The sequence below is a fragment of the Verticillium dahliae genome, genomic scaffold (genome assembly GCF_000150675.1).
Source record: "Verticillium dahliae VdLs.17 supercont1.10 genomic scaffold, whole genome shotgun sequence".
In the NCBI taxonomy this organism is placed as follows: Eukaryota; Fungi; Ascomycota; class Sordariomycetes; order Glomerellales; family Plectosphaerellaceae; genus Verticillium; species Verticillium dahliae.
This window is the reverse complement of record NW_009276922.1, coordinates 653,795-677,325: the sequence shown is the minus strand read 5'-3', so window position 1 is coordinate 677,325 and position 23,531 is coordinate 653,795. Positions and strand designations below refer to the sequence as shown.

Sequence of the window (23,531 nt, the reverse complement as noted above, 5' to 3'; positions counted from 1 at the left end):
TTCCATCTATTAACAAGCCCTCGGCATCGACATGTCAGAACATGCTATCTAGGTACCTTATACAACATGAAAGTTTCAAACATTCCGCCTGGTCTTCACTGCAAATCGCTGTCTTGCCTTTTCACAGATGCCCAAGCAATGTACCTAGCACCATGATGTTGTCGAAGCAAAAGCTGTCGATTGCTTGCTTTTGTGCTGCCAGAGCTTCTTGCTGGCGCTCGATGATCTCGGATTGTTTTTTGAGGACATCGTGCATCCGGTCATTGTTAGCCTTGACCCATCGGACCATTGCCTCATGGTTTGTTGTGAGCCGATCGACTTGTGTTTTTAGTGCCTTGTATGATGCTTTGGCGCCGCGGTCCGTTGCCGTATTATTGTCGTTGAGGATTCTGACGTTCTCCTGCAACGAGTCGATGTCGCTCATGTGCTGTAGTGCTAATCGTGCACCCAGTCCTGCGCCTGCGCTCGGTCGGCTGGCGGTTGTCTGAGGTCCGGCGGTTGGTGCAACTACTTTGTCAGCAACTGCTTCGTCATTGTGTGTGTTGTTCGGAGTCTCCTCTTCTTGTCGCGGGCTGCCCACTGGGCTGTCGTTATTGAGCAATTCGTTGATATCATCGACGCCTAAATCATTGTCTGCGCGTGTGCTTGCTGCGTTGTCGCCCGATGTATTGTTGCCCGGTGCGTTGGTAGTGTCAATTCCATGCCCTCTCCCTCCTGCAGTTTCCTGACATTCGACATCGAAAGTGCCAATCGCCTATATACTTAGGTACCTAACTAACAATAATTTGGGACCAGTCAGGTCACTATTACTGGCGACGATTGATGCCCATGTAGTTGAGTATCACTCCGATGACGGCCCAGGCGCCCTCCGCGTGCTGGCGCCTATTTTCGATCCTCATGAGCATATATTATCTACAAACAAGCCGTAAGGGTGACTTACCGCCTTAGCTGGGCATCAAGGAACTCGTCGAAGGCATCCTATGCCCATTCGACTACGTTCCACCACGCTCAACCGCTATTTCATCTGATCAGCTAACTTCAAAGCATACTAAAGACTATAGAAGATGAATGAAATGAAATGAAATGAAATGAAATGAAATGAAATGAAATGAAATGAAATGAAATGAAATGAAATGAAATGAAATGAAATGAAATGAAATGAAATGAAATGAAAACGGTTTTTTGAATACTTACTCTGGCACTGGGGCAGGCTCAGGCGCGCCCTCGGGCTCCGGCGCGGGAGCGGGAGCGGGGGCTGGCGGCGCAGGAGGTGGTGTCGCTGCTGCTACTGCTACTGTTGCTGCTGCTTCCCGTACTGCTTCGGCGGCGGCGGTGGCGGCGGCCGCGACCGCTTCTGCTGCCGCTGACGTCGGTGCCGATGGGACCCCTCGGCGACAAGAGGTCGCAAACTTTGACTTGTAGAGGAAGACGCGACGTTGGTGGGCTACCTATGCGGGCTGGGCGGGCCTGGAGAGCAGAGGCAGCCTGGAGAGCAGAGGCAGCCCGGGCCGGGCGAGCAGCAGGGGCCGGGGGACAAGGGCAGGGCGCGCTCCTCTGCGCGCCTTTGATGGTAAGAGGATCTCATAGGCAGGGCCCTACTGCCCAAGGAACCTTCCGACAGTTCCTCCCCATAGCAGCTGCCTAGGAATAGATGGCACTTACTCAAGTGATGGGTGGATGGAGCGCTCTTCATGGCAAAACATTGGGAAGCGACGCCCAGTGAAGGCGTACGAATGTTCCTGACACAAGCTTTTTATCATGGGAGTTACTGCCTTGCCTGACTGTGGATGTTCACCTTCGTGTCTCAAGATTGAAGGGCTCGTTAATGTGTAGGCGACCTTGCCCAGCATTATCATAAATCAAGTCAAGAACTGATGTGGACTTCACCCACGCGGCTAGGTATGTATAGAGCCATCTTTCCGCTTATGAGAAGACAAAAATGGCAGCCGTACGGGCTGTAGGTGTAAGCGAGCCACCGACTTCAGGATAAACAGTACGGAAACATACGGGCTCAAACCTGTCAAAGTAAAAGACTGACCAGCTTGAGGGGCATCCAAGCCTCGTCCACTGAGCAATGTAGCATGGGCAAGATAGATGTAACCTAGAATTGCAAGAACGTTCAACTACCTTATGCTCGTGGCGATGAAGCTCGGTCATGAGAAGATGACCAGCCATGTGGCCTTAAGATCAAATACAAAAATGAGCTTAGTGCGTCATGGCATTCTCAAACAGCGTCCTCAGCTGGTCCCTCTCCCTCTCCACATCCTCTTCTAATCCCGGCGCAAGCATGAGCACCCTCCTCTGCGGCAGCGTGCCCTCGACGAGCGCGTCGATATCCTCGCTCTTGAATCCCAGCGCGCCGATGCCGGCGGGCTGGTCACCCAGATCGGCAAGGAACTTGGCCAGCGCATCGCCGAGCACGGCGCCCGCGTCCTCCTTCCTGACGCGTGAGATATCAACGCCAAAGGCCTCTGCGGCAGCAAGGTGGCGCTCGGGGTTCGAGGGCCCCGTGAAGCGGAAGACAGTAGGGGCTGTGACGGCGACACTGACGCCGTGGGGGATGAGGGGGTGGGGCACGTCATAGCCGGCGTGGACGTACTTGGCCGGGTTCTGGCCGGAGAGGGGGTAGGACATGCCGTGGCAGAGATGGACGCCTGCGTTGCCGAAACCAACACCGGCGAGGGTAGCGGCGAGGAGCATCTCAGACTGGGCTTCTGCATCGTCGGGATTGCGGACGGCGCGAGGCAGGTACTTGACGGTGCGCTGAAGGGCGTGGAAGGAGAAGACGTCACTGATAGGGTTGGCGCCTTGATAGGCCGGGCGGTTGATGGGGTTCGTGGGGCGGGGGGTGCGCTCCGTGTAGGGAATCGCAGTCCAGGACTCAAGGGCGTGACACAGCACGTCGAGACCAGAAGACGCCTTGACGGCAGCAGGCATGGTGGCCGTGTTGAGAGGGTCACAGATGCCAAGGGTGGGTTTGAGGTTGCGGTGGGCGACGCCAGTCTTTGCACGTTTGGAGACGAGGTCGAAGATGGCGGTGCCAGTCGTCTCGGAGCCGGTGCCGGCTGTCGTGGGAACGGCGATGAGGGGCTTCAATGGTTTGTCTACGGGAAGGCCGCGGCCCAGAGGAGCATTGACAAAGTCAAGGAAGTCAGCATCAGGGTAAGCGGTGTAGAGGTTCATCAGCTTGGCGGTGTCGATGACAGAGCCACCACCGACGGCGAGGAAGGCCGAGGGATTGTAGGGGCGAGCCCAGGCGATGGCTTCTTTCACAGAGGAGTCTTTGGGCTCGACGCGGCACTGGTTGTAGACCTTGTAGTTGATTCCTTCACGGTCGAGAGACTCGCGGACTTGCTGCATGGCGACGAGACCATCGACCGTGGCGTCAGTTACGACGGCGACGCGCTCGGCGGCCATGTTCTTCAGATCGAGGCCGACCTCTTGGGTGCTACCAGGACCGAAACGAATGGCAGACGCGGCCATTTCAAAGGCATACTCCTTGAGTGGCCCGGCAGGTGCGGCATAGCTGCGAGAGCTGGCGCTGGGGCTCGAACGGAGGGGGCGTGGTGTGATCTTTTGGTGGTGGTGGTGGTTCGGGTTCGAATGGCAGGGACAGGATGGAGGATGTGTGTATTGGATGGTGCGAAGGAGATTTGTCGCGCGCTTGGCAGCCTGAAAAGGTGTCAGGAGTGCAGGGACACACAGAAGCCATGACATGGATCAGGAGAACTCACGTTGGGAAGCACTCTAAGTGAGGGAGGCATGGCAGGCGTTGAGAGTGGAAGGGTTGTGCCTTTCTCGTCGTGTACAGCCTGACTCGGTGCCTGTGCCAATTGATTTAGACGACGAAGAGAAGCTCCTGAATAATAATGCTCAAGTCTAGGGCCGTGTTGGAAGAGGAGGCTCAGGAAGGTGTACTGTTGAAGTGGAGGTGTGTGATGAAGGAAGGAAGTGTGGTGGGAATCCCTGTGACGGGGACGAGGCAGACATCACACGGTAGGTCCTGCCCAGTGTCAACGCCTCCGATCGTAGGAGCCACTGGCCTGTTCTGGAGGGGACATGCGGTACAGGGCGGCATCTGCCTTAGGGAGCTCCTTCCCCGCGTCATGATGTTTCCCCACCTCTGTTCGTTTCGTGGGGAAGGTGATGCTGCGTTGCTCCTTCCCCAAGACCGATGGCTGGAGCCTCGGCTGTCCAGTGCTGACATCATCAACCCATCCAATCGTACGTCGCACCGGCAACCCTGGTTCTCATGCACAAACATTCGTAACGCGTTCGTGGCCGTTCCTGCAACCCTTCAACAGCGTCCAGTTTTACCCGTTTGAGCCAGCTCAACAGTGTCGCCCCATATTTGCCATTGCAACTCTTGACTCGAAAGACCCGAAAGACCGGGATCCTCGTCGCCTGGCAGCTTCAGCAGGCCAAATGGAGGATGCAACAACACATGATTCTCCGCCGGGGCCGCCGACATCTGTCAGCTGCCCGAACCCAAATCCTCCTCTGACTAGCTTCGACCGGTTGGATCTCCTCAAGGCCCTAAAGAAGCATACCGCAAGTTACGGCTTCAAAGTTACCATCCTGAGAACCAAGACACGCCCCAATGGCGAGATCTATCGCGTGCTCCTTGTCTGCGACCGTGGTGGCCGCCCCAAACCCTCCCAGAGCCGTGGTATCCGAAATGCCAAATCTACAAAGACGGACTGTAAATGGTCCAGCGTCCTCCTGCACACCGGCACAGAGTGGCTCCATGTACCGGGCCACTCCGTGCACAATCATCCTCCGCCCCTGAGCTTCGAGCCTCGTGACTCGGCGAGAAGCCGTGCAGAGGCTAGGAAGGCCGCCTCCACCCGCGTCCGCATACGTGCTGTCCTCCCCAACCTTTTCCTCGGTGCCTGGCCCCCAGGCCCCAAGAATTCCTTGACCGACGTGCCTGGCGTCCTCGTCTCGACGCACTCGTTGCACCCCATGTGGACTGTCAACACCGGCGTCACCTGCATTCTGCCTCGGAAGGAGTGGTTCTCAGAGGCTTGTCATGCTGGCATCTTCCGCTTCAATGGTGCCGGAGAGATGACCGGCTCTCATTGGATCGCCGAGACGGGTCTCCTTAACTCGCCCATCATCATCACCAACACGTTGGCCGTCGGTGACGCCGTCAGGGGCGTGTACGAATATGCTGTCGAGCACTATTCCACTGAGGGCGGCGAGCTCAAGTCCTTCCTGTTACCCGTCGTCGCCGAGACCTTTGACGGCTACCTCAGCGACATTTGCAAAATGTCCGTCAAATCGACAGACATTGTACGGAGCATCAACGAGGCCAGTGATGCGCCAGTCAAGGAGGGTAACTCTGGCGGCGGCACAGGCATGATCTGCCATCACTGGAAGGGTGGCACTGGTTCGGCTTCACGCGTGGTCCCAGGCCAGGATGCCGACGGCGAGCCCAAACCATACACCGTCGGTGTACTCGTCCAGGCCAACTATGGCAAGGCGGCGCACCTTCGCATTGGTGGTGTTCCTGTGGGACGGATCCTTCTGTATCAGCGAGATCAGGAGCAGGCGGCGCTTCTTCCAAGGGACGAACAGTCGCCGCAGCAGCAGCAATCGTTACCGCGAGTGCCACTGCCACCGGGACAATTATCCTTCAATGCACAACAGCAACAGCACCATCAGACACAACAGAGGGAACACCAAATGCAGCAAGAAGAGCGGCGTCAGCAACAGATCATAGAGCAACAGCGACAGCAGATCATTCAGCAGGAGCAGGAGCATATGTTGTTTCAGGAGCAACAACAACAACGTCGTCAGCAGGAGCGTCAACAAGAGCAGCAGCAGCTTCAACAAGAGCAGCAACAGCTTCAACAAGAGCAGCAGCAGCTTCAACACGAGCAGCAAGCTCGACAGCGACAGGAACAGCAGCAGCCACCGCGTCAGGAGCAACCACAGCAGGGCCACGGACCTGTGCAGTCATCAGTCGATGCCCCGCAGATACAGGAGAACCAGAACCATGAACGTCCAGCAGAAGAAGGCTCCGGAATGGAACTCGATGACGACGAGGAGAACGACGATGACGACGACGACGATGCTGATGATGCTGGTGATGCTGATGCTGGTGATGCTGGTGATGCTGGTGATGCTAATGATGCTGGTGATGCTGGTGATGATGCTGATGATCCCCAATCCGCCGCAGACGCCCAAATTCAATCCCAAGTCCTCGATCAGTACCGCAACTGGCAAGCCCACCTCGCCGCCCACAAGGAGCGCAAAGACGGCAGTATCATCGTGATCATTGCCACCGATGCTCCTCTCACGCCAACACAGTGCGAGCGTCTCGCTAAGCGCGCAACCGTCGGCTTCTCCCGCGTCGGCGGCTACGGACACAACCCATCCGGCGATCTTTTTCTTGCCTTTTCGACGGGAAACCATGTTCCCGTGCAAACGCTGGCAATGGACGGCTCGGATGCCTTTGACTCGTACAAGGCAAAGGCGCTGAAGCTCGAGGCTGTCGATGATGCAGGCATCAATGGACTTTTTGAAGCAGCGGCGGACGCTACGGAAGAGGCGATTTACAACTCAATCGTCATGGCAGATTCCATGGAGGGTTTCAAGGGGAGGAAGGTTGAAGGCATTCCCATCCCGAAGCTGAAGGACATCATGTCCCGATATCTATGACACGGTTGACTATAGACGTTGTGCCTGGACTTAAAATGCGGGCTTGATATTCCACGCGCCAAGGCGACAACCAGAAGTTAATTCCATCGACGACCCAGTTTCCACTTTTCATGGACTTTGCCATTCCAGCAGTTATCAGTTTCGCCATCTGCATCGTCGACGCGGATGATGTTCTCAACCAAGCCACGGCAGATTTGACCAGCTGCTCACACCTGTGTTCATCTCACTACTGTGAATACCCACCAAAAACTTAGCAGATGAGCACTCGAAGCAAAAGATTATGATCAAGACCAAAAATTAATGTTGATGAGGACGAGACTCGAACTCGCGCGGGTTGCCCCACCAGGAAATCTGTTAAGGAGACCTTAACCTGGCGCCATAACCAACTCGGCCACCTCACCGGAGATTGTTGATTGGCGGCTCGGGAGATGGGTTGATGATGCCAGAGTGTGGGTGGGGATGATACATGGTAGTTCAATTCACCTCACCCGGGTGGTGTGAGTATTGGCGAGGTAGTGTTGGAAATAGTACGGCTGTTCGTATCGGCACTGAGCCCACTGTTGCCTTGTTCGGCGTTTAAGGCTGTCCCTGATTGTCTCCTCCGTGGGCAAGAATCTTTGGCAACGTCCAAGAGGCAATGTACGACGAGGAAGTTATGACTGATAGCATCCAGTCTTTCGGTTCCATTTATGGCACACCATTCGCAACGTCTAGACTTCCTCTTCCACTTTGCCCTCGACTTGAAGGACATTGGCCATAGTCATCACGGTGTCGAGCATGTTCTTCCACTTCTCGTCAGGGGCTCTTGATTCCATCTCATTTGCCAATAGGTCCTGTTCACGCAGAATCCTTCCACATGCATTCTCAAGCCGGTTGAGCATCCGCACGATTGTCTCGGAGGTGCTTGTCGCCTGCTTTTTCTTCTCCTCAAGCCCGGAGCTCTTTACTTTGAGCTTGATCATCGAATCCAAGAAGCGCCTCGAATCGTCGAGCTGATGATGAAGGTCCTGCAGGGCAGAGTTGGCGTAGACAAGCTGATAAGCTCCGCATCTTGCATATGGGGTTCCGCCGTGGCCGTCCTGCAAACCACGATCTTCGCCATTTGAACGAGACGGAAACGGTGGAGTCTGCAATTCTGATAGTCGACGGCCGATAGGAGACCTGGGACTGGCGGGGATCTCGATATGCAAGCTTTCCCGTCGGTCGACGAGGCGCTTCTCTTCGTCAAGTCGCATCTGCCGCAGGGAGCCCAGAAGGTTTTTCTCCCACATGCGAAATCTCGTTGATTGTGAGACATTCTGCTCGGTATTGTTCCCAGGCTTGCATTCGCTGGAGTCGGGTTGAAGGCGATTTGAGGTGCTTCCACAGGCCATAGTTGCCTGCTCCGACGATGGCAGTCGCGAGACGACTGATCCTCGACGGCCTGTACTATCTTGAGGTTCCATATTTGCCGGTCTGGAAGATCTCATATGAATTGGCTTGGGGATCGATCCTGTGCGGATACGGTCGCTCTCGCGTGGTCGCCCCAAATCACCATCGTGGAAAGCTGTCGAAGCCCAGATCAGCATCAGCATTTGACAGGGACGGTATGAAGACCAACCTTGTACTGCTGCTGCGAGTGCGTCCATTCCCCTCTCAAGCATGCGCGTCTCGGACCCCCGTGTGGAGACGGAGTCCCTCGCCGAATACTCATTCTCGTCAACTTCAACGACCGTTTCGAGCATTGAGGCAGCTGCTGACAACGTATGTGCTTTAGAAGCTGGACAAGAAGACCTTGGGGCGAGGAACTCATTGTCAATAAGATACGGGAGATGATGTTATAGTATTGCCGACCACTGGCAGCCAGGAGGCGCCCCAGCGCCCGTAATCGCCCAGCCTGAATGACCATCTCACGGCGTAGCCATATTGTTGTATTCCGCCTGAAACCAAGAAGACAAGGGGATGGACTGAGTATGTGGTCAAGAAAACAGCGGTCAGCTGAAATGTGGAAATTCACGGTCACTTTTCTTTCAACTGCAGGACACGCAACTAAGTGATAGACTTGCAGCCAACTTGAGAGGTGATACATCTCTCAGGGGTGGCGCGTTGGTGTCTGTCACTTGTCAGATGCTAGGAAGTGAGACCACCCGAGAGAAATCCGCCACGCAACTGGAGAGCCTGCTCAGCGAGGAAAAAAGTTCATCGCAGATGAAATGATGATTGTGAGGGAAGCGTCTGGCTCCCACATGAGGTCGACCACCTTGGAGTAACGAGTCATGAGGAGAACTTGAAAACCTTTCGGTAACCAATTCCGATTAGTCTAGTGGTTAGGATATCGGCTTGTCACGCCGGGGACCGGGGTTCAATTCCCCGATCGGAAGATCTTTTTGTTTTTCGTTTGGCTCTGTCCACAAATCATCAGCCATTGACCACACATGATGCCACTCGTCCATGGCCTATGCTGAACAGTATTTTGTTCCCCTGTCATCAACGCGAGCAAGATACTGATGAGTTGATGCTTCAGTTCCGGCTATAGAGAAACGTTCCTGTTCACGGATCAGGCTATCAGCAATTCGAACAATGGCCATCGTCAAAATGTCTGCGCTAGGTAACTGTAAAAGCTGTGGCCTGGCTAGGAAAGTATCGACTTCGTCGAGGGTGTAACACACCACGAGACTGCTTGGGCGAAAGACTCGCCATTCCTCCGATGAATTGATGCTGCCAAGGTCATGTTGGGCCTGTTTGCAACTCGTTCTTCGTGGGCCGGCGCATCGTCTTCTCGCAAAGGGCGGACACGAGAGACCCCTGTTTCTCGACGGGAGGGTGGCTCATTGTTGCCTATGTCTGGGGTGAAAGTTTCGAATGGCTGAGGACTGTGGACGTGAGGAAACTTATCTCGTTCAATAACGCATACTGGCAAGTTGATACGAGATGCTGCTGTGAAAATCGCATAGCTGACATGCAACCGGCAACAGCATTCGCGGGTATGCGAGAGGAGAGGGGGATCCGACAGGATATCAAGGCGCAGGGTGGGATATGTTCTACAGTCTCGACCGCAGTGGCCACTCGCCTCCAAGAAGCGGCACCATGCATCTTGAGAACTTGCTGGGGATATACCTGCCCCCTCCTGACAGTCAAGGCATCTCTGTTACAGAGACTGTCGAAGAAATGTGCCTTGTCATGAATACGAATTGGCGACAAATCATCGCCCGCCCCGGAGAGCAAACAGATTGTTGACATGCTGTTGAAGAAATATGTTTCCGACAGGCTAAGTAGTAATTCGCAGTTCTATCTGCAGTTTGAATCACGGCTTGCCGCAAATCTGAGAAAACGCACGCTGATCCGCCGATTAATAAAAAGCACACCAGGACCAAGATCGCTCCTGGGCATCTGAAAACTGCTTCTCCGCTAGGCAGCACGTTGTACGCTGTCAACCTCCCATGTGTACTACATCCATTCCCTAGCCGTTTGCATGCCAATAAGTCTCATAACGACTGGAATTATGTGATAAGTTTCCTAGAGCAGCCTAGGGTGACTGCCACAGAGATCAAGGCATTAAGAGAAGGCCCTACCCGTCGAGCTTGTCACGTAATCACATGTTAAGCAATATTGAACCAGAGTCTGTATGCAGGCTTGTTGAAATATCCTACGTAGAATGATGTGACAGGGAATTAGAAAAATATGACCAAGAAAATGAACGAGCAAGGATAAATTGCTTCACATGCAGATCAACATCTAGTACACCTCCAGCACGTAGCGGCCCTCGTCCTTGAGCTTCTCAATCTCGTTCCTGGGGTTGACCTTCTTGCCGGTGAGCTTGCCCTCGTAGGCGATGGCCTCCTTGAGCACGTCGGTGACGTCGGGTACGGGCCAGGTGGGGCCGCAGAGGTAGAAGCTGCCCTCGTCGCGGATGTAGCTCTGCACAATGTCCTTGATGCTCTCGCGCATGCGGTCCTGAATGTAGATCTTCTGGGGCTGATCACGAGAGAAGGCGGCACCGAGCAGAGTGATGACACCGGCATCCTGGTAAGCCTCCCACTCCTCTCCGTAGAGGTACTCCTCGCGCTTGTGGCGGGAGCCGAGGTACAGGAGAATGGAGCCAATCTCCTCGCCGCGGGCCTTCTGCATGGCGCGGTACTGGACAAAGGCGCGGAAGGGGGCGAGACCGGTACCAAGACCAGCCATGATGAGAGGTGCCTTGGCGGAGGTAGGGAGCTTCATGACTGAGGGCTTGACCGAGACGGTGACGGTTGTGCCGACGGGAAGGCGGGACAGGTAGCGCGAGGCATGACCCCAGCGGGTGCGGCCGCGAGTGTCAACCCAGTCGACGACAACGATCATGAGAGAGACGGCGTTCGGGGTGACAGCCTGGGCGGAGGCGATCGAGTACTCACGGCGCTTGAGCGGGGACACGATACGCACAAGGTCGTGGAACGAGGGGCGCGCCGACGGGAACTCCTGGAGGACATCGACGTAGGTGAGCGTGTCCTCCTCGGAGCGCTTCTTGAAGTCGACAGCACCCTCGGCGCCGCCAAGGACGCGAAGTTGCTGAGCCTCCTTCTCGTCCGACGTGAATTCGGCGAGGGCCTCGTAGAAACGCTTGGGAGGCTTGCCAAGCACGTCGATGTTCTGCTTGAGGGCCTGGTAGACAGTGCGAGTGTCGAGGGCAGCGGCATCCTCGCGCGAGGGCACCTGCACAATCTCATCCGGGTTGAGACCGTACCACTTGATGAAGGCCTGAACCTCCTCATCGTCGTTCTCGGCGTGGATGCCGAGAGCCTCGCCTATCTTGTACGTGACGCCAGAGTCGCCGAGGTCAAACTCAATGTGGAAGATGTTACGGTCGTATGTCTCAGGTGTGAGACGACGGTTTTCCTTGACGGTGACGGTGTGCGTCTTGACAGAAAGCTCAGGGCGCAGCGTCGCCTTGGTGCCATACGCCTCCTTGAAGGCGAGGCCCTTTGCGGCAGCCTGCCAGTCGACAAGCCGGGAAACCTCGTCAGCCACGATGTCCTTAGCAGGCGCGAAGCTGTTAGTCTTGATAGTGGCGGGGAGCGAGGGCCAAATGTGGTCGGCAGGAAGCTCGGTGGTCTCGCTGGGAAGATCAAACTTGCGAAGCGTCACATCGAGAGCATCGAGGATCTCCTGGAGCGAAGGCGACGAGCCCTCAGGAAGGAGCGAGCGGGCAACATCCTCGCGGGATATGTCAGCGTGGGCGACCTCAAGGAAAGCAAATTCCAAGAGAATCCTGGCAGCAGACTCGTCCTCCTCGAAGGCAGCCGACTGAGCGGGATCGAGAATATAAATTTCGGCGCCCTTCTCGCGAACAGACTTGCGGACAAAAGCGGGGATACGCTTCTCAACATCCTCGTCTTTGAACTTGGGAAGCTTGACCAGGAGCTTGCCACCCTCCTTGACACCCTTAAGGATGTCAATGTCACGCAGCAGCTTCTCCTCGCCAATAGCAACGACATCGGCGTCCTCGATAGCATAGGGAGCATCGATGGTCTTCTTGGAGCTGCGAATGTCGGTACGAACGACACCGCCCTGGACAAGGTTGTCGTACTGCTCGCTGACATAGACGTTGCTGGTGGACTCGCGCGAGAGGAGGTTGCCAATGACGAAGGGAGAGTTGGCGGCGGCAGAGCTGTCGAGATCCCAGAAAGTGTACTGCTTGGCGTGGACAAGCGAGGGGAAGCGCTTAGCGGCTGCGCCGTGGCCCGAAACCTTGCCGAAAATATCGGCGACGGTCTGGGGCGTCAGGGGCTCGGAGGCGGCATACTTGACGTCAGAGACGGCGGGGTCTTGGCGGAACTTGCCAGAGAAGGCAATGCTGGTCAGGACATCAGTGTAGAGAGTCGACTGAACCGTGGCGTCATTGACGGCGAGCTCGTCACGGACCTGGCCAAGGACGGCAATGCGCTGGGTCGAGGCAGGGATGGCCTTGAGGAAAGCCTCCTCGACGAAGGGGCGGTAGACGCGCACGTTAATGGTGCCAACCTTGGCACCGTCAGCAGCAAGGCGACCGGCGACCTGCTTGGCGAGCTGAGCCTCAACGCTGCCAAAGACAACAAGGACAGTCTCGGCCTGCTTGTGGCCGTGGTACTCGAAGAGCTCGTACTCGGTGCCGAGCTCCTCGTTGAAGAGCCTGAGAAGCTCGACGATCTTGTCGGGATCCTCGAGGCTCTTGTTGAGGGTAGCGACCTCGTTGGAGATCTTCTTGTAGGTATCGGCAACGCCCTTCTTGTTGTTCAGAGCGCCAGAAGCCTTCATGGTCTCCTTGGCGAGCCTGACACCCTCATCGACACCCAGGGAAGGGGTCAGAGCAGTCATCAAGGTAGCGAGCAGGGCAGTGTGGCTGGACTCCTGGTCCTCGCCGTTACCAAGCTCACGGTTGACAATGCTCAGCAGGTTCTTGACCTTGGAGGAAATGGCCTCACGCTCCTCGGTAGCGACGGAGCCATCGGTGAGCTTGTTGTAGATGTCGGCGACGCCGCTCTTGTTGAGCGCATCAACAACGCGCGAAGTCTCGCGAGCGAGCCTGACGCCGTCGTAGACGTGAAGAGTAGGGATGACGGCGGCCATGAGGGTGGCGAACAGAGCCATGTGCTGGGTCTCGTAGGCGCTGGTGCTGGAGACGAGGCCGAGCCCAAGCTCCTCGGCGGTGCGCAGGGCGGTCTCGTACTCGGGGAGGAGGCCGTTGTGGGCATCGTAGTCGAGGGCAGCGATGTGGGCAACAAAGGGCGAGGCAACACCGTACAGCAGGCTCAGCTGGTCGAGAGCACCGCGAAGGCTCTTCAGACTCAGGCTGGGCGCCAGGAGAGTCTGAGGCACATGGCGCTTGGACATGTCAAAGTCGGGGCTGAACATGTAGCCAAGCGCGAAGGCGCCGGCGCCGGTCCTCGTCTGGAGCTGAACAACATCGGTGTGCTCGCCGTAAATGTTCTTCTCCTTGGCCTCGGCCCAAGCACGGGCGGCGACATCAAGGTCGAAAGTGGGCGCCGAGTAGCTGAAGATCTTGTCGGAGAGAAGGTAGGCGACCTGCTGAACGAGCAGCTGAGCAGTCACATAGGTCGGGCCGGACACGGAGGCGAGCGAGACCTGCTGGCCGAAGGGCAGGGCGGACGAGGTCTTCTCCTTGAGAGGAGCGTCCTGTGCGGGAGACATGATGTCGTCGGGCGTGAGATGGTCTTTGATGGGTGTGAGATCGAGGTCCGGTCTGGGACGAGAAAGAAGAACAGAGATGGCTAGTCTGTCCAGTAGAATCCAGGCGAGATAGAGCACAAGAAACGAGACTTGCTGCTTGATCTGGTAGCAGAGACCTGGAACCTGAAGAGAAAGTGATTCGAACAGGAAGTGAAAAGTGATTTGCATACAGCGACCAAACCCAAGGCGGAGGGGCAATGGCGAGAAAGCAAACTCGGAGCTGTCGACTTTGCTTGGGTGTCAAGAAAGCAACGACGCAACTCAGACCTGAAAGACTCTGTAGGTCTCTAGAAGATGTAGAGTCCAGACGAGAGAGGGCTCAGAGAGGGACAAAGAGGTGAGAGGAAAAAGACGTCGAGAAAAAGGCCCAGACGCGATCGAGTTGATTAATCAAGAGGCAAGCGGCCGGGAATCGCACCGGAGAAGCTTTGGTCTGCACTCCACAAACCCACTCTCACCCTCGTCCTCTTACCGGAAACGAGCTCCGTTCGGGCAGAGGCATGGGTGGGCGATGAACTTTTTTCATGGTCCATGATGGCGTGCTAGGAGGCTTTGGGGGGGTTCTCGCTGCGAAAGTCGGACATTGTCAGTGGCCAAGACTCTTTCCCAGCGCAAAACGTCGAGATCACGCAATTCCCGCTAGGCCGCAACCGGCTAGAGGAATGCTGGGGTGCGAGGCAGGAGCCTTGGGAGCCTCCGAGGACCCCCAAATTCCGTGGGGCCCATGTCTCACGTCACGTGGTCGCATGCGGGATGTCCGTCAGCCGCTTTTGTCAGCGAAATTCCTCGTGAGGACACCCGACTGGGGGTTGGAATCATCATGCCCTCATTGGACAGAGAGATCTACCATCTCAGACGTTGACACTTGATGCCGAGATATCTCCACAGCTGTACAATCGCATTGTTAACCGCATTGTTCCGGACGCTTGTGAAGATGATCTGGCTCACCCCTTGTAGCATCCCTCATGCTCAATATATCCGCCAACGACGAAGACTGGTGTCCATGGTCCTCATGCTAGGTAACTCCCATAACGCCTAGCATCCACCGTGCTACTCCCGCATCTGTCGCACATTCAGGTTGATCCGCTTGTTCTTCATCCATCCTTTCCAGCCCTCATACTTTCCCTCCTCAGCCGGCCAGTCCTGCAGCCACTCTGGACACGTTCCCTTGAGCACCTTGGGCACGCCATGCCATGCAAATCTCGCCTCCTGCGTCATGTAGATGGCGTCCCCTGATCTGAGCCTCAGTAGCAGATACTCTTTGCCCTGCGCCTTGACGTCGTCCGGAATTTCGCCCGCGCCGTTGGGCGCAATCATGAAGAGCCCATCACACCCGAAACTCAAGCTCACGAGCCCTCTGTCCGTCTCCTCGCTGACGTCGCGGTGCATCATCATCGTGTCGCCTGGTGTGTAAAAGTTGACAATGGCCGCCTGCGCGCGCGTCTCGGGGAAGAGGTCCTCGAGGAAGCTTGCAATGTCCGGCGGGAAGACAGGCGGCTCCTCGCCGGGGTATATGCGGTTCGTCCAATCGTACTGTCCGCCGAGGGTCACCCAGTGCAGGCGGCGGTCAAGAACCTGCTTGATGGAGAGGGGTTTGTGTACAGCGGGGTCCTTGGGTGTGAATATTGGTGCTGGGTCTGGTGGGTATGAAAAGAAGGACCTGTCTTCGTCCGTGTCTTGACGATAGGGGACCTCGTAAAAGGGATGCATGTTTGTCATGTGATGGCGGACGCTCAGGTCACGATGGACCATCAGGGAGATGAGGGACTTCTGCACGGCTGGGGGGACCAGGTCGGGCACGATGAGGAGGCCTTTGGACAGTCAGATTCGCCAACTGACGGAAAGGACACTTTGCACACTGACCTGGTAGCAATGGGTGGTATAAAATGGGAACATCTCGTATCGTCGAAGGGTCGATTGGCTCGGGGTGGACTGATGCAAAAGCGCTGGCCACCTTTTCGGCGGGGATGACACCGGCGACCTTGTAGTCTTTTGCTTGACCCTCAGACCTGGGGTCGTCAATATCTGGGTGGTTGCGCAAGTGGAAGGCCTCCAGTTTGGAATAGCTCTTCCAGGAGGCCCTCATTTCTTCGGATGGCTGTTCATGAGCGTCGAGCTCAGTAATGGTCGCCATGGTGGGGTCATGCGACGGCCGTCTTTTTTCATCAAGAGAGTTTAGAGGTGCAGTGATTCGGCATCAATAAGGCGGCCGGCGTGTATTCCCTGTATTTCAGTACGGTGAGGAGATTCGGGTCTTTCTTTTTCTGTCATCTGTGATCTGCCCACCGGATCGCGGGTCGTCTCACAGCCAGAGCGAGATAGAGGACTGTCCTTCCCTGACCCCAAGAAAAAAGTACTTGTGTACCCGTGCTTCACCGTGCCCCTCGTTGTGGCTCAGCACGTCTTATCACAACAGAGAAGCACGGCCGATAAGGCTCTGGGGACCCACCGATCGCATCGGCCCCGCCACAACGCGAGCTGAATCAGGGCGACTTGGGCGCGCGTCGTGTCGACCAGTCCCTGCGTCGAGTCTTGTTTTCGTTCGAGGTGCCCCGCCTCCACTGTAAACACTGTAAACAGCAACGACGCTACCCTCTGGCTAGGGCGCTGTGTCTCCGGGGCACTTAGTGGACGCACCTCTGATGCAGGGCGGGGGCTGCTGCCATGCACTTTGCGGTCAGCAAAGCAATTTCGACGACCTGAACGAAAGGGACGACAACAACGAGCGAAAACACCACCAAAACTCCCACACCGCCAACCAAGCCCAACTCCCTCCCCAAAACGACAATACTAACGAGACAGGACCTGCACGACATCACGACCATCACAAACCCCCCCACCTGCACTTTCTTCTCGCCCATGGATTGAAGCTGAGACCACGTCACATTCGGCCGCCCGATCTTCTTCTTCTTCCATAGATACCCGTCGTCATCCCCCCCCCCCCAGTCCCGTAATCTCGTTGCCCCTCGTCCCACCACGACGCGCGCCTCACCTCGCCCTCAACGCCCCTGCAAACGCCTTCACCCCACTTCCCCTCGACGCCGCTCTGACAGCCCTTGACGATCAATTTCATTCTCCGACGACAAGACCCTTGCCGATTATCACGATACGCATCCTGTTCAGTTGATACACAATGGAGAACTACCAGAAGCTCGAGAAGATTGGCGAAGGTACAACTGCCTGCCCTTGCTGGCCATACGCAACCCCCTTCCCCTCGGCCGTCACTCTGCTCTTTGCTGACCCGCTGCACAGGCACCTACGGTGTCGTCTACAAGGCTCGCGATCTCCTCAATGGAGGCCGCATAGTAGCCCTCAAGAAGATTCGCCTCGAGGCCGAGGACGAGGGTGTCCCTTCGACTGCCATTCGCGAGATCTCTCTGCTCAAGGAGATGCGCGACCCCACATTGTCCGCCTCTTCAACATTGTCCACTCCGACGGCCACAAGCTCTACCTCGTCTTCGAGTTCCTCGATCTCGATCTGAAGAAGTACATGGAGGCCCTGCCCGTCAAGGATGGTGGTCGTGGCAAGGCCCTGCCTGAGGGCTCCTCTGAGGTCCTCTCGCGTCTTGGTCTTGGTCCGGCCGTCATTCAAAAGTTCATGTGGCAGCTCTGCGACGGCATTCGTTACTGCCACTCCCACCGCATTCTCCACCGCGATCTCAAGCCCCAGAACCTGCTCATCGACAAGGAGGGCAACCTCAAGCTCGCCGATTTCGGTCTCGCCCGCGCCTTTGGCGTGCCCCTGCGCACCTATACCCACGAGGTCGTGACCCTGTGGTACCGCGCCCCCGAGATTCTGCTCGGTGGTCGTCAATATTCCACCGGCGTCGACATGTGGTCTGTCGGCTGCATTTTCGCTGAGATGTGCACCCGCAAGCCTCTCTTCCCTGGTGACTCTGAGATTGACGAGATCTTCAAGATCTTCCGGTAAACAGCAGCCCCTTCCCCCTTGGTCTCTTGCTATCCCGAAATAACCACTGACATGGGAACAGCGCCCTTGGAACTCCCACCGAGGATGTCTGGCCTGGTGTCACCTCGTACGCCGACTTCAAGAGCTCTTTCCCCAAGTGGATCCGCGACGAGCGCCTGCCGCTGTGCACCAACCTCGACTCGGTCGGCCTCGAGCTGCTCGAGATGATGCTCATCTACGACCCCGCGAGCCGCATCTCTGCCAAGCAGTCTTGCAACCACCCGTACTTCGAGACCTACCCCGCCGCCCAGCAACAGCCCGCTCGCACCAATGGGTACCACTAGAAGCGACCCAATTACCCAAGCGGCAACAGCAGGCGCATCCTGCGCATCTAGCGGGGGATGATAGAAGAACCCCGAGCACGAGATGAGGGCCTGAGAAGCATGGGCAAGTGAGACGCAAACGCAGATATTCACCCCGTTTCCAGTGACGTTGGAAGGCATTCTTTACTCTGGCTTCTGGATACCCCCTGATATTTTTCTGGCTTGTCGCATCCTTGGGGACGGCAGCAGTATTCTACCAGCCGAGCGAAGCAACAAAGTGCTCCGCTCATGCGACCTTGACACGAAATGGAAAATACGACGCGCGGATGGGGCCCCTGTGATGCGAGGAGGAGCAAAGGGGCCGCTCAACACTTTGGCCATCTGTACAGCAGGCGTCTCGACAACAGTATGGTTTGTGCCCGACATAATAGGCAGGCGGCAGACAAGGAAAAAGGGGTTTCAGCGCGCAGCATCCGGCATCCGGCACATGCCAGAACGGGCATGCGGCGCTTCGCTGCGCGACGTTGGGGCATCTTGGCGAGGAGGTCTGTCTCCTTTTCCTTTGTCATTAATGTACAGAATAGACGATGCACACGGACCACGGAGGGCACTTGGCAGGACAGGTTCTTTGCTTTCATACGATGGTCAGCCTTTTTTCCCCGAAAAAAATGAGAAAACTATGCCCTCCCAACCTGCCCTTTCCCTTTACCCCTTTTTCGCTCTTCGCGAACGCAATGTGAGGTCCACTAGGACGATTCACCTGTTTAACCCACCAGACAAGAACATCAATTGCCCTTCTCGGCCCCTGACGTCTTTATATGTATGCATCTGGTATCGTTGGCCCCGTTTCAGTTTCAAGATTGCCCCATTCACGTTGAGACCACACCAGAACCCCACCCTCCCCGCTCCGAGGCACCGCTCTTTCTGATAGGAAGGCGGGCAGTAACATGGCATCTGGGACCCCGCGGTCCAGGCTCCCGGAAGCGTGGCAGGCGTCGCCGGGAGCGAAGGCGCGGACAAAGTGGTCTCATGGCGGTCCGGAAGCGGTTGGGCCTGGGGCTAGAGCGTGAGGCGGATCGTTGCCATGTGCGGCTGCATAGCGTTGGCGGAAAGTGCCGTACGAGCAGGTTGAAATGAGGCAGAACAAGTGGTGCTTGGAGGGGGTCTTTTGGATCTCTTTGCTTCGGTGGAGGGTTTTCTTTCTTTGGGCGAGAAAATAGGGGGGAAACGGGGAAACGGGGGGTTGTTTGTTTCTTTCTTTGACGTCGTGCCTGTGTTGGGGATGGGCACTCGGGGTCCAGCCTTCCATTGTTCTTCCTTTGCTTGGCTTTTTCTGGCTTCGGCATGGTCAGCTTGGGGCCGGGGGGTTTTATGTGACCCGGATCGGCGTGGGAGTGTGCTTTTGCTCGTGTGTGATGGCGAGGCTGGTGAGACCTGGACCCGGACTCTCCTGACTCAATCGCTGGCGGTTTCGGGGGAGGACAGCTATGTGGTGAGCGGAGAGCCATGTGGCGGCGCGTGGCTTTCCCGAGTGGTTGGATGGCATGTCTAGGGGAGCACGAGGTGAGCGTACGAGATGGGTCGTCGTTGTGGGTTACCTGGTGGGCTGTCCGTCTGGCTGTTGGCCAATTCTCCGACCCTTCAAGGCTGACAAGGTTGTAGGAGGGTACCAGGAGAGACACAACGGCCAGGGTTCATGCCTCGTGGTAGCGTGAGATGCATCGTGATAGCGAGAGTGTCTACCCTAACGAAGTGCTTCCCTCGGACAACGGGAGGAATGTTAGTCGACAACAGTGCCCAGCAAACAGCACACCCGCACCCAGCACCACACACACGTCACGCCATCGGTAGGGCAGACACAGCACAGCACCGATGAATAGCACAGCGCACACGGAGCTATGCATCACACGTAGCGGCATCATCAACTCATCACGGACAGTCACACCCCTAGCATCTGCCGAGACCTGGTCCCAGAACCGCGCACCTGGGCCCCGACTCCCCGACGCCGTCCTTCTTTCGCAATCCAATTTCTCTCTCCATCCATTCTAGTACGTCCACATCAGGCAGAGCCTCTACCGTCCGCCGCAAGGAGCAAGAGGAGCGAGAGACAAAAGAAGCCCCTCCCGCATCCGTTGGATGGGTGACCGGGCCCCCAGACACCGTACCGTACACCCCCTACTCCACCCTTCCGCAAGCGGCCGGGTGGGGGCCTCCTTCCCCCCAGCACGGCCGACCCGGAAGACCCCAGCGGATGCAGCCCGGAAGCGCACAGCATGGCAGATGGGTTAGAAGACCCCCCCGGGGTCTCACCATTTTTTAAAGGTGAGCTTGGATTTTGGGGTTTCCCCCATTGCGGCAGGGTGGTTCGCATGTTTTTGTGTTTCGCCGGTGGTTTCTGATGTAGCGTGACACCTCCGCGCACCGAACGGTCGCTTTATCACGCCACGGGTGACCGGATCCCTGGGATCGGGGTCCAGATGGGCGGGCTTTGGATGCCGAAAGGGTGGCTGTTCTTGGAGGCTTTTTTTACGCGTCATGGGCTGAGAATGCTGGAAATCTGGATCATGACTGACACTTGGCGTTCATACCAAGCTGGGTAAGGAAGGGCAGGCTAGCTTGGGGTCCGGGAATCTGGCTCGGCAGATGCAGGCTCATTTGACAAGGCTGGAAGGAATTTTGGATCCGCATGTCGTTGCTTGGTTCGCGCCCGAGGGAGGAATGTTTGATTGTGCGCCTTTGCGGTTAGCGAGCCCAATGAGAGTGTCGAGTTGGGGGATTGGCAGCGCACGAGCGCGTGTAGGCGCCGGGTTTGATCCCTCTGGCGTAAGCGACAGGATTTCTGCTGTCCTTGACGCCTGGCGGCCGCAGGCGGTCTGGAGGGGGTTCAGAAGGTGCATTTTGAATTATGATGAAGGTTGGTATTTCGGGAGGGTGTTTTGATTGACTGGGTAGACGGTGTGCGCTTGATGAAACGCAGCCGTGGTGGCAGCGGTAGGCTGAAGGATCTCATCGTGGCCGGCGCCTATTTGCGCTTCTGGTGCTCGATACTCGACGCCTGACGCCTGACGCTCGACGCCCGAAGGCTGCAAGCTGTTACCACCTGTCTGATGCTAAGCAGCAATCAGAGGAATTATCCACTTCGAAAGCAGTCCTTTTTTTTGGTTGCTTGGGTCAGCCTCCAGAGGAAACCTTGTTGTTTCGCCGACGGTGCACATTCCTCCAGTCTGCCTAGTGACATCGCCTGTAAGAATGGAATCAACCTTGCTCGCGGCACAGAACGTCCTGTTTCTCGTCAGCATTGTCAAATTGCTGGGAGGCAGTCGGTTGTTCTTTCAGGCTGTAGCTTCTTTTACTGATTGATTTTCATGAAGACTCAAGGGGTCAATTGATTACGCCACGGCCTGGGAACAATAACAATGGCATTTAGTCTCTCTAGTCGTGATTGGAAAGCCCGACCGGATGCAGCGTGGCATATCGTAATCCTTCCAAGTAATCATACTTCATGACGGAGCTCACGGTGTACCACATCCAGTCGCTTCACAGCCTCGGGCGTAACAATCTAGCTGGTGCCGCTCAACCAGCCACAGGCGTGTGACATTATTGGTATGAAGGGCTCTCAAAAAGGAAAGACTATTTCTTGACCAAGTGTTCCTTATGTTTCTACTCTGATCTAGTCGTTGCAAGCTGGGCGAGGGTATGCAATGAAGGCCAAGCGAATACTTGCTCGTGCAACTGGGCCATTTGACACAGCCTTGCCCGGAGTAATTCTCTGCTTTTCAACCCGAAGTACCGGTTGTCGAGGAGGATGGGTTTTGCAGGAAAGTCCCTAGTATTCATGGTTGCGGGTATGTGAATTGACTACCTTCCTTACTTACCTACCTCATTATGCATCAGTCATTGCTGAATCTTGCCCTGGACAAGCAGCATAGGCTGCCTGCAAGAAATCACTCCATTGCTGCGCAATAGGACTTGCCTGCCGATCACCCTAACAGCATACACCGAATCATAACTGCAAGCAGGAATCTTCAGCTCTGCAGGCAGCACCTTTACTGTCACGAGCATCGTGAACTGCGCTCGACTCACAAGCCACATGACAGGCGCCGAGCTCCCCACCAGCGTGATAAGAATAGCTCCTCGCTTATCGCCTGTGCTCGGAGGCCAACCGCAACATCGGTCCCCCCCCCCCCCACAAACCCGGACCCGCCCGACAAAACCCCGTCGGCGCACGCACGCGTTGCACCCAAATGCAGTGCATCCGGCGAGGCCGTGAATCAACCCACCAACTCGGACGTGCACACTGCTCAATGCGTCACATCACACATGGGCCATGCCAGAGGCACCCTGCCGGAGACGGGAGCGCGAGAGACAAAGTTACGCACTTCGCCGAAACACACAAAAAGAAAATAACCTTGCTAAGCTGAGCAGTGCCTCCTTCCCATGCTGGAAGCAAGTCAAGGACACCAAAACAAGAACAACGAGAAAACAAGATTTTTTCCGTCAGGCCACTTTTTGTCGGCCTCGGCTTGCATGCAGTGCTTGCGCATCGCGAGATTCATGACTGGGGTGTGGTGCTGCTTTCCGCTGGGGAGCGAGACAAAGAACGCTACTCGCGTGAGCTGATGACTTATCAGCTTTGGGACAGAGGACAGAGGAAGAGAGAGGGAGAGCACAGGCCCGGCAAGCCATGCATCCCCTGCTATTGAACGCCCCTCCTAGCTCGGCTCTTTCGGTCCAAGCCACAGTCTGCATCGTTCCCCGAGCTGAGTAATCCCTGAAGGCGATCATCGACGCTGAACAGGGGGCAACATGTGTGGCGCAGGTGCGAGGGGGGTCCAAGACACTCGAGTGCATTCTGGCATGTGCTGGTGGCCAAAAAGGCCCATTGTGATCTTGACTTCACTTGGAACAACGACTCACTCAACAACAATAGACCCCCTTTACCCTTCGCATGACAAGTCCATCAGTCGCCCATTCCGCCCAAACAACCGCAATTTACCTTCCCAAACCTGTAGGCACCCAAGACGAAACCACCCTTCTGCACTCCATCACGAGACGGGCATCCCCCGCCCCAACCACCCCTGTCAGACCACCTACCCCCCTCTCGTACTTGAGCCGCCCTCCTCTCTCCCCAAAACCTGGAACCCAAGACCCAGACGCACCAGCCACATGCCCAGCCCGTACTCACAGCGCCCCGGGACGATTGGATGACAGTTCGCTGGGATGACTCGTCTCAAGGGTTCGCCCCGGTCCAATCAGGCCCCGCGGTCCATCTTTCAGCGGCCACTTCTCCGACATTTGTGGCGGGCCACTTCCCCCCCCTCTCCTCGTGCGGGACGCCCACTGACGCTCCCCAAAGAGGGAAAGCTGGCATTGAGCCTGCGGCGGTGAGTGAGGCCTGGATCTGGGGAAGACAACGTTGAGGGAGCCTAGAACCCCCCCTCCCCTCA

General features: G+C 56.5%; 8 protein-coding genes and 2 non-coding genes across 10 annotated transcripts; 3 read left to right on the top strand and 7 right to left on the bottom strand.

Moving 5' to 3' along the window:
- Positions 1-121: 121 nt before the first annotated feature.
- Positions 122-424, bottom strand: VDAG_05500 (uncharacterized protein; the record flags this gene model as incomplete). The annotated part of the gene is made up of 1 exon (XM_009652395.1): positions 122-424. One exon carries the CDS (start codon positions 422-424, stop codon positions 122-124), a length of 303 nt encoding a protein of 100 aa, XP_009650690.1.
- Positions 425-806: 382 nt separating this feature from the next.
- VDAG_05499 (uncharacterized protein) lies at positions 807-1,693 on the bottom strand (the record flags this gene model as incomplete). Its single annotated transcript, XM_009652394.1, has 4 exons — positions 807-882; positions 1,195-1,357; positions 1,449-1,562; positions 1,663-1,693. 4 exons carry the CDS (start codon positions 1,691-1,693, stop codon positions 807-809), a joined length of 384 nt encoding a protein of 127 aa, XP_009650689.1.
- Positions 1,694-2,205: 512 nt separating this feature from the next.
- VDAG_05498 (ethanolamine utilization protein eutG) lies at positions 2,206-3,764 on the bottom strand (the record flags this gene model as incomplete). The annotated part of the gene is made up of 2 exons (XM_009652393.1): positions 2,206-3,672; positions 3,735-3,764. The coding sequence occupies 2 exons, from the start codon at positions 3,762-3,764 to the stop codon at positions 2,206-2,208; spliced, it is 1,497 nt and encodes a 498-aa protein (XP_009650688.1).
- A 661-nt stretch (positions 3,765-4,425) lies between these two features.
- VDAG_05497 (peptidase family T4) lies at positions 4,426-6,666 on the top strand (the record flags this gene model as incomplete). The annotated part of the gene is made up of 1 exon (XM_009652392.1): positions 4,426-6,666. One exon carries the CDS (start codon positions 4,426-4,428, stop codon positions 6,664-6,666), a length of 2,241 nt encoding a protein of 746 aa, XP_009650687.1.
- Positions 6,667-6,970: 304 nt separating this feature from the next.
- On the bottom strand, positions 6,971-7,067 carry VDAG_20162. The gene has a single exon. It is a non-coding gene; the product is annotated as a tRNA-Leu (tRNA).
- A 309-nt stretch (positions 7,068-7,376) lies between these two features.
- VDAG_05496 (uncharacterized protein) lies at positions 7,377-8,390 on the bottom strand (the record flags this gene model as incomplete). Its single annotated transcript, XM_009652391.1, has 2 exons — positions 7,377-8,212; positions 8,267-8,390. 2 exons carry the CDS (start codon positions 8,388-8,390, stop codon positions 7,377-7,379), a joined length of 960 nt encoding a protein of 319 aa, XP_009650686.1.
- Positions 8,391-8,954: 564 nt separating this feature from the next.
- Positions 8,955-9,026, top strand: VDAG_20161. The gene has a single exon. It is a non-coding gene; the product is annotated as a tRNA-Asp (tRNA).
- A 1,354-nt stretch (positions 9,027-10,380) lies between these two features.
- VDAG_05495 (sulfite reductase flavoprotein component) lies at positions 10,381-13,812 on the bottom strand (the record flags this gene model as incomplete). Its single annotated transcript, XM_009652390.1, has 1 exon — positions 10,381-13,812. One exon carries the CDS (start codon positions 13,810-13,812, stop codon positions 10,381-10,383), a length of 3,432 nt encoding a protein of 1,143 aa, XP_009650685.1.
- Positions 13,813-14,901: 1,089 nt separating this feature from the next.
- VDAG_05494 (oxidoreductase) lies at positions 14,902-15,985 on the bottom strand (the record flags this gene model as incomplete). The annotated part of the gene is made up of 2 exons (XM_009652389.1): positions 14,902-15,662; positions 15,715-15,985. 2 exons carry the CDS (start codon positions 15,983-15,985, stop codon positions 14,902-14,904), a joined length of 1,032 nt encoding a protein of 343 aa, XP_009650684.1.
- A 999-nt stretch (positions 15,986-16,984) lies between these two features.
- On the top strand, positions 16,985-18,105 carry VDAG_05493 (cell division control protein; the record flags this gene model as incomplete). Its single annotated transcript, XM_009652388.1, has 4 exons — positions 16,985-17,021; positions 17,104-17,196; positions 17,223-17,778; positions 17,844-18,105. 4 exons carry the CDS (start codon positions 16,985-16,987, stop codon positions 18,103-18,105), a joined length of 948 nt encoding a protein of 315 aa, XP_009650683.1.
- Positions 18,106-23,531: the final 5,426 nt, after the last annotated feature.